The sequence below is a fragment of the Pantherophis guttatus genome, chromosome 7, assembly GCF_059756535.1.
Source record: "Pantherophis guttatus breed Tessera chromosome 7, ASM5975653v1, whole genome shotgun sequence".
Taxonomy (NCBI): Eukaryota; Metazoa; Chordata; class Lepidosauria; order Squamata; family Colubridae; genus Pantherophis; species Pantherophis guttatus.
Window position 1 is genome coordinate 48,139,835 of NC_142069.1, and position 14,526 is coordinate 48,154,360.

Sequence of the window (14,526 nt, forward strand, 5' to 3'; positions counted from 1 at the left end):
TGTGCCTTTGCAGTGACATTGTCCGTGAGCACCAGCACGTGTGCCCCGGTCACCAGGTGATGGAAGGCCCGGAGGGCAAGGAAAACAGCCTGCAATTCCAGCCAGTTGATCGGACGGGCGGCTTCTCGGACAGTCCAAGTTCCTTGAGCTATCTGCCCCTGGCAATGAGCTCCCCAGCCGAGGAGACTGGCATCTGAGGTGACCACCACTCGTTGAGGCTCGAGGAAGAAGGAGCCGGCCGACAGAGCTGGCGATGTCCACCATCTGAGGGACCTGCGAACAGCCGAGGGAACAGGAATCGGCCTGCTTGATGTGGCCCTGCCCGCCTTCTGAAAAGGTAAAAGGAACCATTGAAGCTCCCGGGAGTGGAGCTGAGCCCAGGGAACAATGGTTATGGCCGAAATCATCTTCCCCAGGAGTTGGGAAAGAACGTAAGGTGAAACAGCCCGACACCTTTCAATTCTGGATATCAACCCTCGCAGACTGTCCTGTCTTTCTGTAGAAAGAAAAACCCTCCCCTGGACAGAGTCAATGAGAGCCCCCAAATGGACCAGGGAAGTACAAGGGATTAAGTGGCTTTTCTCAAGATTAATCGAAAAGCCATGAGAGGCCAAGGTCTCTAGAGTAAGCTGAAGATCTCGAGTAGCCTGTTGTAGGGATGAGGACAGAACCAGAATATCGTCCAGGTAGCAGAGAAGCCGAACTGAACGAACCCTGAGGGAAGCAGCTAAGGCTGCTAGCACCTTAGTAAAGATGCGGGGAGCAGAGGAGAGGCCAAAGGGAAGGGCCCTGTATTGATAGTGGACCCCCCCATAACAAAATCGCAAATAACGCCTATGGGAATGACAAATTGGAATATGCAGATAGGCCTCAGTGAGATCTATCGAAGAAAGGAGATCGCCCCTCCTAACGCCGTCAAGGATGGATTTTAAGGACTGCATCTTAAACTTTCGGTATACTACATACCGATTCAACCGTTTAAGGTCCAGAATGGGTCTCCACCCCCCCGAGGACTTAGGCACCAGAAAAACCCGGGAATAGAAACCCGTACCCCGTTTATCAGGAGGGACAGGTTGGATAGCCCTGATGGAAAGGAGATGCTGTACCGCAGCGTCCATAAGGACACGTTTTTCCGGATTACGAGAAATCGGACAGCAAACAAAGGCACTCGGAGGAGGGGAAAGGAATTCAATGGCCAACCCAGATCTTAACGTGGCCAGGACCCATTGATTGGAAATAGATCTCTCCCAAGAGGCAGCAAAGAGGGCCAATCTGCCGCCTATGGGAGGACCGGAGATGCACTTAGCGACGGCGTCGGTAGGAACGACCTCCTCCCCCCCGAAAGGGCCGTTTAGACACGAAGGGCCTACCACGAACAGACCTATCCTGAGAGCCACGGAATCTAGTAAAGTTAGTAGGGGGCCTAGAAAAACCAAAGGAGGAAGACCCACCCGCATCGTTACCTCTAAACTGAGAACGAGGGGTGTAAGGGGAAAAACGGGACTCCCCCCTGCGGAAAATAGGAGCTAAGATCTTTTTGTCTCTCGTTTCAGTGAGAAACGGCTCCAAGGCATCTCCAAACAACCTGGTACCCCCAAAGGGAACCGAGGCTAAGCGCCATTTGTGTCTAGTGTCCGCTTGCCAATGACGCAACCAAACTAAGCGGCGGGCAGCCACGGAGGAAGCAAGAGCTTTAGAAGCGAAGCGGGAGGCAATCAAGGAAGAGTCAGCTGAGAACTGCAGAGCTGCAACGATTTTGTTAAGGTCCTGTTTGATACGTAAATCATCAGGCGACAATTATTCCTGCAGCTGTCGCAACCAGAGCAGGGTAGTCCGGTTAAAGAATGAAGCTGAGGTTGCAGCTCTAATAGCCCAGGCGGATCCTTGGTGAGCCCGTTGAAGGACTAAGTCCAATCTACGTTCGTCCGGGCGAAGTGCTTCGTCCGGATCCCCTGGAACGTTGACATTAGGCAGTAAAGCGACGATGGGCGCGTCGACAGAAGGGATTTGGAGGATGGAGTCCAATTCTGTAGCCACCTGGAAGTTCCTTCGGTCATTAGCCGAGGGCAGGACGGTTGAAGTAGGAGAAGACCACTGCCGCTTCACTGTGTCCAAAAAGAGCGGTGGGGTTGGCACAGATGTAGTTGGTCTGGCAGGTTCGACAAACATGGGATCCAATGAGTCAGCTGGAGATGCGGGCACAGGATCAACGACTGGAGAGGACAAACGAGCCGTAGAAACAGCTTTAAACAGAAGCGACTTGAACAACGATTGCGGAAACAGCCCCGTAAAGGAGGGCTGGTCCGGAGGAAGATTCTCATCATCTGAGAGACCGGAGTCGCTATACTCAGCATCCGCCAAGGTTGAGGGCTGAGTAGAATGAGAGCAGGACGGAGAATCAGGAGCCCTGCATTGCCTCTTTTCAGGAGTTGGCCGTTCCGGAGAAACGGGCGATGCTGACCTCATGGAACCCGCACGGCTGGAAAGGCAGGAATGAGCGGCTAGAGACTTCTGCACCGCCGCATCAATCATGCGTTGTATCTGCTCCGGAGAAAGCTGGCCAGGAACCTGAACAGGCCGAGGTTCAGGATCAGAGGCAGTCGGAGGAGGAGACAGAGAAGAGACCTGCGCAGGATCCGGATCCGAAGAAGCAGGCTGACCAGAGGTCTCAGCGCCCCAGAGATTTGTGGTAGAGATGGTCACTGGACAATCCTGGAGTGACATCTGATCCGGAGTGTCTGGGCGAGAAGGTATTGAGGGTGCTGAGGTCACCCTTACTGCAGGAGACTGAGAGACAGTGCAGGTAAGATCAGCGCAGGCCTTGTCACATAATTTTTTCAACACTTTGTCCCTCCTTTTTTCAGCTCTGGACATCAAGACCTGTTTATCAGGTCTATGATGGGCACGAGGCTCGTGCAAAACTGGGGATGGCTCCTGAGAGGCCTCCCGAGTTAAAGGTCGATCAGCAGACTGAGGGCCTGAATGCTCACTTTCATTAGCCCCGGCCCTACGGCCGTGTTTCGATTTTGACAGCGCCTTAGGCATAATGGCTGGCAAGGGGCTCACGTGCAATAGCAAGAGGAGCGTAGGACACTTCACAAGGTCACAAAGTCAATGTGAGCAGGCCAAGACAATAAGGGGGGGCGTGGACAAACCCCTCTGATAAACGTCTGCAAAGTCACAGTGTAGAAGAGCCAGGGGGCGCGAGAGCTCCACAAAGGCTAGTAATAATGGGCAAATTTTAGTCCAAAGTGGCACTTGATGAGGTAATAACAGCTAGGTAGGAAGTACAAAGGAAGTCCAAACAGTAAGGCCACTAAGTGGAATCAGCAGGTCCACTATTGTTGAGATCCAGCAAGTCCAGTAACTTTAATAGTCAAACAGAGGCAGAGCAGAATAAAGGGAGATTTTTGTCAAATTGAGGCCAGAAACGACGAAATTAGCAGTCAAAATGGCCGCCGCCCTCACTTCGAAGTTAAACTTCCTGCTGGCAAGCAGCTTTCCATGTGGAGAGAAGCAAACAAAATGGCCGCCGCCCTGACTCCGAAGCTAAACCTTCTGCTGGCAAGGAGACGTCAGGGGAGAAAAGAGCAAACAAAAATGGCCGCCGCCCTGACCCAGAAGCCAAGACCTACTGAGGGCAATCAAAATGGCCACCGAAGGCTCCGACGATGTAAAATTGCAGAGGGCGAGCGAGGGAAATTAAAATGGCCGGCGCGACCTGCCGATACAAGCAATTAGCCGCCCAAGTTGCAACGGGGGCTAAAACGGCCGTAGAGTAGAGCCAGTCCCTCTGGGAAGCCTCCCAGCCCAGGCAAATACACCAGGAAGACAAGCGCCCCCCCCAGGGGTGCTACAGTTAGAAATAGTGTCCTATCTAGAAGGGCAGTAAAGGGCTGAACGATACCAGAAAGTTGTTAGAAGTCCGAGAGTCGATCCAACTGTTAAGGGGAAAAAGCGGAAAACCGTAGTCTAGAAGTCCGAAGTCAAAAAGCCAGAGAAAAACATCCAAATAAGCTAAATAGCCAGAAACGAGGTAGAGCTAAAGACCCACACGCCAGATCAAGCTGAAGGACTGAGTCTAAAGCGGGTCTGCCCGGTAACAAGGGCGGGACTTGATGTGATTGATAGACTCAGTCCTTCATGCTGATTGGCTGCTGCTACCCATCCTGGCTGCTGTCTCCACTCTCAATGGAGAAGCAACAAGTATACTCTTTACTGCAAACCGATAAATTTTATCGTGACAATTCTTGGTCTTACAGACAGAGGAATGAACTGATTGATTATATAAGCAGGAAGATTCGAAATGGGGGTTTCAAACCAGAGGAAATAATTCCAAGAAGAGAACGAGTTTTCAAGATACACCAACCTCAAATCAAAATTCAAAAATTTTCGAAAATAAAAGCAGGGGGAGGAGCAATGCTGAAGAAGAAAGTATTACTGAAGAAGGACTGGAAAAAATATAGAAAGAAAGGAAGAATGGAAGATTAATTTCTTTTGAGGAGGATTTTAGTAATAATTATTGTTTTATTGAAGTAAAAATGCTTAATTAGAATTGGATAGCTTTTTGAAACTTATTGAAGTATTAAAATGGTTAACTTAAAAGTTAATGGATAGTTTTTTTAAAAAAAAAGTTTTGAAACTTATATTTTGAAGAATGTCTTATTGATAAGAAGGTATGGAAAGGATCTTAGTAACAAATGTGAAATGTGATGAGAATTTATAAAAGGAAGGTTGATGAATAATTTTTAAAAGGGGAGTTAAAGAGTGTGAGGGAGTTTTGAATCTTGTAGTAAGTTAGTTTATTTTAGCTTATGTTGGTTAAATGTTATACCCTGTTTTTTGCTCTGGGAAGTCGGGGTGTGTGTGTGTGGGGAGGGGGGGTTGAAGGATGGTTGGGGATAAAATTGTTGTTGAAAATTTTTTTTTACTAAAATAAAAAGATAGATAAATGTATTAATAGAAAAGTAAGAAATTTGGGGGGAATGTCACAATAAATGAAATGATAAAATTAAAATATGATAAATACTGGAGGAATAACAAGAAGATACAAAAGATGTACTCAGATGATACACTGTATGATTGATTAAGAATTGTATGTTTGTTTGTTTATAAAATAAAAAACTTTTTAATAAAAAAAAAGTTTGGATACTTGGCAACTGGTTCATGTTTATGACAATTGCAGTGTCCTAGGGTTATGTAATCACTTTTTGCAACCTTCTGACATGCAAAGTCATTGGGGAAGCCAAATTCACTTAACAACTGTGTATTCAATGATTCACTTAACTGTGGTAAGAAAAGTTGTAAAATGGGGCAAAACTTACTTAACCAGTGTCTCACTTAGCAACCTAAATTTTGGGCTCAATGGTGGTGGTAAGTTGAATACAGAATTCTAAATATATATCAGATAACATGCTTAATATATAATATAAATGTTTTATGTTAGATTTTCCAATTGGTACTTTTAAAAAGTGTAAATTTTAAGTCACAGCACATCTCAAGCACCAGATAAGCATACCATATTAATTGTCTTTTGCATGGGCATATAAAGAAGACAATACTTTGAAATAGTTATATTACTTATCTTACCAAAATAATTCAGAATTAGTAAAAGAACAAGGAATAAAATTTAGTTCAATGACAAACACTGGAAGGACTTCATGATTTTACAAGAAAATAACTATTTTTTTCTGTGACTCTACAATTTTTTTTCATACTATATAGGTAGCTAGGAGAAACCAAACAAAGCAATGTATACCTTACCTCCTAACAAAAGATTCAAATGCTTGAATACAGTATTCTCGAAGTTCATCATCATCTATGTTACAAAATTTTACTACTAAAGGGATAATTTTCTCAAGATATTCACCTGATGGGAGAAAAATAAAAATATAATTATGAAATGTTTAACACTTCACATGAAAATGAGAAAGACTGCATTACTGTATAAATTTATTTACCTATCCTATGACCTGCTTGCCTACTTATGGCAGCAATACATTGTATATAGGTTCTTGTTGTTGACATGGAATCATTTTTTGATAGCTCGGTCAAGAGATGTTCAATGAGGTCCACAAACACTATGTTACCACAGCTCATAACAAGATGACCAAGAGCAATTATGGTTCTTTTTCTCACAGCAAGCCTTGGACTAGTTAGCTGAGGAAGCAGACACGTCAGAATAGAAGGATGGAAGTTCACAAGAAGTCCTCCTTGCCTTAAAACATTATAAAAGGAAAATCAATATAACAAATTATATTGTCAAGGCATTTTTGAAATAGGCAAACATGAACTGGGCAGTTTGCAGAAACACTGCCTAAGAGCATCTTTAATGTGTATGTTTACCTGCTCAACATGTCAGCCATGATGTCCAAAGCCTCTAACTGAACAGACACATCCTCTTGTTTTGCAATAGCACTAGTAAGTCGCCCAGTAATTTTTTTACAAACATTAGCTGCTAATGCAGAGCCTGAAAATCAATACAATGTCATCAATATTAAAGTAGTAATTATTGGTAAAAATCTGTAATATTTCCAAAATAAAATGCTACTCATTTTGTAATACATGATGTAATTGAATAAATTATATAAAAAATCTATTTTTATTTCCTAGAAAGGTATAAGCATAAGTGCACAGCATGCAAAAACAACAACAAACCATATGCATAAGTGACTGAAATTTATACACAACTTCTTACTTAAATTTCCAGTTATAACTCAGATCTTTTTGAGAACAATCTAGGAAAAGAATATTAGAACACCATGCTGGTAAAACTAAGTTGCACCATGAACAAATTATTTTACAAGCTGGACCAGACAAAAAACTGTTAGGATTTTTCTTCCCTCCTGTTCCCCCACCACCAGATTATTTGTTCTTTTGAATACATAAAAAATAGCACTATACCTAATGTCAAAAATAAGAGAATTATGACATCATACAAATTACAAATCAATTATAAATTGTAAATATATGGAACTCCATAAGTGAGCCATGTTATTCTCACTGATGTTTGTTATTTCATTAGAAGACTAATGGCACAGAAGCAACGATACTTTTGCAATATTTAATATTCATTATTGTCAGATATTCTCAGGATCCCAACTGGCAAATTGTTAAATAAAATTAGATTAGTTACTATGAATTATAGATACTTTCAATTTGAGTCAAGATGTTAATTTGCCCATTTGTATTAATTTCATTTTTTAAAACGTACTATCACAAACAGATTGATACTAGAACAAAGAGGATAATTTACTCCTTTGAAAGTGTTCTTTTATTTAAATAAATAGTATATCAAGAAAATATTTTTTCCATAAGAGAGATAATTCACATATCAATTATATGGTGCAAAGATCCATTCAAATTAGCAATTTTACCATTTACAACAGGATCAATGTAGTATCACATGCAAAATTTGGATGAAAATTTGTGTGATTTAACATTAAGGACAAAAATTGTTGTAACTGTTGGTCAAGCTGATAGCTAGGATAATGAGTAAGCAAGCAAGAGAGTAAGGACAGATGAGAATTACAAAACCTTTAATTATAAAGTATCTATCTCATAATGGCTCATATTGGGATACTGAGATAAATAAAAAGTTGCTGGTAAAGGCAATTTAGATGTAACTACTATAGACTGCTCTGTGTGAAATTTCATGTCACATTGTACCACTCACAAATATGTCACACAGTTCAGGCAGAGTTTGTTATTAAAAATGAGCTGAGTTATAATAGAGTTTGCAGCATAAATCCTGGGCCATGCTGCACAACACAACCATGTCACATAATACCATACAGATAACATTAATTAAGGACCAAAATGTGATATCGGCTTTATTTTTTGAACTCTTCCTGTTTCCTTTCTTGAAACACATAAAATCCAATCTGGATTTTAAAACAGTAGAATAAAGATATTTAAACAGCAAAGAGAACCAATTACAAATCAAATATTTAAAAATAAAATAATTATTTGTTGAACTTCATTTGTAATGAGATTGACCAACTAAAATCAAACTAGATAATAATAAATGATCAAGAGAAGGAAATAAGAAAAGATTTACCGCTAGATGCAGGAGGAAGTTCTCCAATAACCGTTTTTAGACCAATGCTTGAAATATCACGTAGCTGCTCTTTGTCAGAAAGCATGTTAGTACAGAGAGTATCAACAATTGTCTCTACTTGGTATTCTTTCACTTTACTCACCAGGGGTCCAAGACTGCAATGAAACCAAAACATTTTAAATTGTAATTAAAAATGTTGAAATATTTATTTATTGATATTTATAAATAAAACTTGAGATACACATCAACAAAGGTTTGTGTTTCCATTCATTTAAATCAACCAGTTTCAATTATTCAATTATTATATCATTATTGACTGAACGAAATACTTATTTTAGTAACTTTGCCAAGGATTTTGAATGAAGCCAAGAAACTGATAAGCAATTAAATTAGTTTGTAAAATAAAATCAACAAATAACAAAAAATAAATCAGAAAACATATTAGCAAAGCCATTCATTTTGCTAATTTCAAATTACTACATTAACAGATATCACTTTCTACAATATAGACTACTGAAGGAACAGGCTGATCCATGAATATTTCTCATCATATTTCAAGTATAATACAATAAAAGAAAAAATGGAACTATGGTAAATTGATTATCTTGGGAAACATTAAAATTATTTAACAATGAATTTGAAGTAAAATCTCTCAATGAAAGTTTATGCATATGATTAATTCAAGTACAGCCATACACATAATTCATGATTAATGATTAATTCAATTTGAATGTTTTATTTAACAAAACTATTCTGACTCAAAGGTAAGTTTTGTTCCCATTCTTATTTCTATATAATCTACTAGCATTACTTCTGACTAAGTAATTATAATTCTTAGAATAAGGAAGATAACTGCTTTTTCTTCAGTATAAATAAATGTAAGGTTTGAACATTTTTAAAGCAATTAAACTTTTTAAAAAAAATCTATATTATGTTTGGCAATGACAAAAACTCCATATGTAAAAATATATAGACATCTGATTTATAGGTGATATATCTATTCTTAGAATACACAGAATACACAACATGATTGTGAATAAGCCAATGGGAATTTTTGCTATAAAAATCATTGTACTTGGTTTTATAGTATCACTACTTCTGGATTCAAATAATAAAATAATTAAAATTATTTTTCTTTTATGCAATAGTCAATTACTGTACACTCTGTTAGCTGATTTCAAAATGACTACATCTTCTCATGACAACGAATAGAATTTTATGTCTTTTTGTAGACCTTATGCAAGTATTATTTGGTTCTATATAAATATATTAAAATGAATTACATTTAATTCTCCATTAGTAACAACTATAATCAGATGTAAGAACCACTGTTGGCCTTCAAAGAGATGAGAAGGAATGAAACAAACACTTTTGTTTCCCTTTCTGGTATGTAAGATTTAACTGATGTTTATAAAATTATCAATCACAGTATGTGGACATAATTATATACATACATTTTCTCTGAGGATCATCCAGTGAAATTGAATTCAAAAGACAGTTCAAAATAATCAGCATAGATTCATACATATTATATCAAAACTGATTCACAGAGAAAAACAAGAATATCTTGTTATCTCTTACCATGTAATGTTGGAGATCGTAAGGTCAATGGGCTTTCCTGACTTGCTTATAGAATGATGACAGAACAGATAAACCAACTCATATTTTCTCAGTACAAATCAAGACAATTGGTATAAAATAAAATGCCTGATCAGAAAATACATACCATTTGACTGCTAAATTTTGCACTTCACCGTTTTTATCTTCCAGCAACTTCAAAATCATTTTCACAACCTTCCTTTCACTATCATCATCTAACTTGATAGAATCTTTTTGTAGTTCAGTCATCAAGTCATTTGTTGCCATAAACCTTTTTTTAAAAAAGTCATTTCAGTTAGTCATCAGTTTTACATCAATCTAATAATTAATAATATCAATAACTTCAAATATGTTAGACTTTATGTGACATAAAGTAATATACTTCAATTCTGGAGAAAAGACTTCAAAATATAGTGAACGAAATGGGGGGAAAGCACGTTAAATCAAACTATCTTCTCTAATCTGCAACAAGACCACCAATAGTCATAAAAAATGAAGAGAAAAGGAAGGCAAAGATAACATCAAATATCTATTCTTGTTCAACTTTTCAACCAGCTTTCAGCCTACTGGTAAGTCCATTAAGTAAATGTTTAAGTAAGTACCAACAATAGAAAGCAAAAAAAAAATGACATTAGCTATTTAGCTATCCAGGTAAATAGTAAACTGAAAGACTACCATAATTATGTCTGAAAAATTGACTCGTTCATCATGTTACTTGAAAAAAAAAAATCACAAAACCAGAGAATTGGAATAGTTCAGACAGAGTCCATGTCTTTGTTTTGAGGCATAAGTTTAAATCAGTATTTTTCAAACTAGGCAACTTTAAGATGCTGGCTAGGGAATTCTGGGAGTTGGAAGTTAAAGTTGTCAAGTTTGATACTAGTCTAAATTAAAGCACTATGTATCTGGCATCTATTTTAACATATCCAGCTACCACCTCCATTAATCTGTTTAGTTCTTACATTTCTATACATATTCTATTTATTTCACCATCCTTATATATTACTTACATGCTAAATTTTAGATAATTCATAGAAATAACCAATGTATTAAACCATATAAAACCAGCCACTAAAATAAGTAATACGAAATTAAACACAATGTTCACAATTGCAAACTGAATAAAAACGCTAAGCTCATAAATGTACATACTGTTCAAAAAGCTTTTTAGAAATGCCCTTATGTCATAATTTATGATGTCACCCAGATTTCAGGAGAAGCTTGATTCAGAAGGATGAAGCTGCCATTAAAAAGATTGGAATTCAGCCTTTCAATCCCCGTCTCCTGAGGGAAGGAATCTGTAATGTCCCCAATTGGGCTGAATTCTGTTTGGAGAAGATGGCCCGAAAATTACGGTTACCATTAGAAAGCTCTTTTCCCCCTTAAAACTCAACTGAAATTTGCTTTTCTGTAATTTAAGCAATATTCCATGTCTTGTATAATGATATGACTGAATTTATTTCGATAGAAAACAATAACCTTTTTCTATATGGCACTTCCCTATTCTCAATCTGTTTTTGTTTAAAGCTAAACGTATCTATCTTCTCAAACTGTCTTCATTGGATTTAGCCAAGTTTCTCTAAATCTTCATTTCAAGCAACAAATTAATTTCAGCCTGAGAACATTTTAAAATTTAAAATTGATTAAGTAAACTTGAGAACATAAATAATGCAGATACACACACCCATGCAATATAAAATCACATATAATTTGTAAATTAAATATTAAGTTGCATCTTCCATCTATAATTAGCTAGAAATATGGGAATTGTACAAAAATTAATATTAAACAAAATGACTAGAAAAAAAGAACTTATTATATGAGATACCAAGAACCTCACTGAATTGATAAAGTATCTTAAAAAAAAACATTTAATAGCTGACATTTCTTTCTTCTCACTGCATGACTCTTTTATAAAAGTCCAAGTGGAAACTGGAGTTGATTCAGTCTTTTTGTCTAAATGAAGGTTGATGTAGCCACATGATAAACTCTGGACTCTATGTGAACTTAAATTTTAGAAGAAGAGTGTTGTCTTACCTGAATGGCTCTTCTCAGTGGCTGCATCTACAAAAATGTGTGTGTGCGTGTTCCATTTCATATTTAATCCTAACACTTTCTTAAATTATTGGTAAGATATTAAATACTACCTCTAATATTATCATTAAAATAATTTTGCTACTGTTACATTCAACCTAAATGCAACTAAAGCTATTAAATGTTTTTCTTCCTGTAATGTGACTTGCAACTATTATAAATATCTATTTTGTTCAATAAAGGTTTACAGTAAGTCCCTTTATATACATATTTCAAGGAAATATTTAGAACAGCCTTTTCCAATTTGATGTTATTCATACATACTGAAATTATAACAGAAAGAAGGGCATACATAGCAGTAGTAATCAACACACTGCAGAAAGATGTCCAATGTTCTATTAAAAAATGAAACTGGGATGTCTTTGAAGTGTTTTTTTTAAGACAAATATCTTTTCCACTATTAGAAAGAAGCCAGAATGAGAAAACTGTAACAATATCATATAGGCAAGCCAAAGGTTTAAAAAGCCCATGAATATGTAATAATATTTGAAAAAAATGCCAGTCATGACCTTAAATGCTTGCCTAATTCAATAATGAAAATGATACTCAAGGTTTTAATCTTCTTATATGCACAATATACAGAAGCATAGTGCATTTGAAAAGAGAGAGAACTGGCATGGAAAAGTCTGCTGCATATGTGAGAAAAATGCCACATTCATGCATTATTTAATTTTGTATTTACTGTTTCATTGTGTAACATTTTATGTGTATTATTATTGCTATTACCTGTCTTGAGCACTGTATGAGTGGAAAGGGCTTGTAAATATTAGATGAGTTCTTCCATGCTTCTTTTACAAATATCCAACTTACTTTTAATTAATTACAAAGTGGCATCACTTTGTACAATTGTGCTTTAAATTTGCTGATATTAGGCCCTACACTGGATTGTTTCATTAAAAATTATAAATCTGACTCTAGTTTGACTATTGTATTGACACTGGTGAAAACACAACTGAATCATGATTAGTACTGAAGCTGATCCAGTAGCGCTACACCATAAAGTTAAATGGAAAATGAGAGTTCATGCCTGATAAGGAAGTATTTAATTCCATACTGAACTTCAGGAAACATGAAGTACTTTACATGTACTTTATGTAAAGTATGGGGGGGGGGGGGTGCGTGTGCGTAAGTTGTATATAACAAGTGAAAACATAAAATATTGAGGAAATGCAGGTAGTCCTTGACTTACAACAGTTTGTTTAGTGTTCACTTATAACACTGAAAAAATGACTTATGACCATTTTTCACTCTTATGATCATTGTAGCATCCCATGGTCATGTGATCAGGATTGACACACTTGACAACTGACTCATACTTAGGACAGTTGCAGTCTCTCAGGGTCATGTGATCACCTTTTGAAATCTTCTGACAAGGAAAGTCAAGGGGGAAGCCAGATCCACTTAAAATCCTGTCTTCCTTAACATTTGCAGTGATTCACTTAACAATTGTGGCAAAAAAGGTTGTAAAATACGACAAAATTCACTTACCAATTGTCTCACTTAACAACAGAATATTGAGGCTCAGTTGTAGTTGGAAATCAAGGGCTACATGTATTTTAAATTTAATGGAATCAATCTGCCAACAGCAAACTTAAGAAAATAGCAATATTTAAGAAGCCTTTTCTTTTATATGTTTAACAACAGACTAACAAATGATCAATCATTGTCTGCTGCTATATTGTGACACATTGTTGATGAATTTAATGTTCTTTACAGATAGTTATAATTTTCTATGTCCTTATGTAATTTAAATGTTGATGCAAACGAAGAGAATCGTTTATTTCATTCAGCAAACATGCAAAAGAGGATTTACAGGTACACCAGTTTTCTATAATAAATATTGGGAATATATTCTGAAGAATAATATCAAAATGTATGAGAACAATGAAAATAAGCCTGCTTTAAATTATGCATCAGATACACCAATCCAATCTCATACCTTTATTCAGAGAAAATGTTTCAATTAATTTAATCTTGTAACAGCAAGATTTTCAGCAGTTTGCAAAACTTTTCTTATTTTACTGCATTAGAAATATTAATGTACAATCTGTTATTGCAGCAGGTGTGGATAGGATACACACTTAAATCACTATGCCTTTTATATCAAAAGTAAAAGGAGTGAGATACTGAAATATTCAACACCAGTAACAACTGTGGCTAAGCCAGTATTTTAGTATTTCTAAATTAAAATTCGGTATTTATTATAATATCTTAAGATGCATGTTTCTATTGTGAATTCAAGTTATATTTATACCTTAGAAACAAATTTCAAAGAGAATAAAATTTCAGAAAGATGCCACATTAATCACAACGGCTTCTCCACTCCACATACACAAATTAAAACATATGGTTTAAAAAGGTATTTTTAACTAGCACTGAAAAAAACTTAAGAACAGAAACGGTTACAATCTGAACACAAGCAAGCGTCCTGCTGGCAGAGAACGGGCTTCTAGGACAATTTACGGAGTACAAGAGTAATAGAGAGCGTAGCAAAAAGAGGGAATGGGGTTAACAAACTTCCAGACAACTTCTAGGGGAAAAGGGCCGCCTCAAGGCCGGGCTCCAAATCGCAGCCATGCGGACTCCAAGCGAGGCACAACAAGGCCAGGATCAGGGACTTAAGTTCTCCTGCTTGACGGGCCTCAAATCAGACGAAAGACAGGCTGGGTGGGGCACCACCTCCCAAGAAGCAGCTCGGGCCTGCCCGCTCTAAAGCATCCCAGCGCGGACCTGGGGAGAGTCTCCTTCAGCCTAAGGAGGGGGAAAGCTACCTA

General features: G+C 37.3%; 1 protein-coding gene across 1 annotated transcript in view; it reads right to left on the bottom strand.

Moving 5' to 3' along the window:
• CAND1 (cullin associated and neddylation dissociated 1) overlaps positions 1 to 14,526 on the bottom strand; it is a 47,312-nt gene that overhangs the window by 32,188 nt on the left and 598 nt on the right. Inside the window, exons 2-6 of the mRNA XM_034402756.3 lie at positions 9,786 to 9,929; positions 8,060 to 8,214; positions 6,346 to 6,469; positions 5,961 to 6,217; positions 5,764 to 5,869 (exon numbers count right to left, since the gene is read on the bottom strand). Of these exons, the coding sequence (XP_034258647.1) occupies positions 5,764 to 5,869; positions 5,961 to 6,217; positions 6,346 to 6,469; positions 8,060 to 8,214; positions 9,786 to 9,929 (786 nt within the window). The remainder of the gene's footprint in view (positions 1 to 5,763; positions 5,870 to 5,960; positions 6,218 to 6,345; positions 6,470 to 8,059; positions 8,215 to 9,785; positions 9,930 to 14,526) is intronic.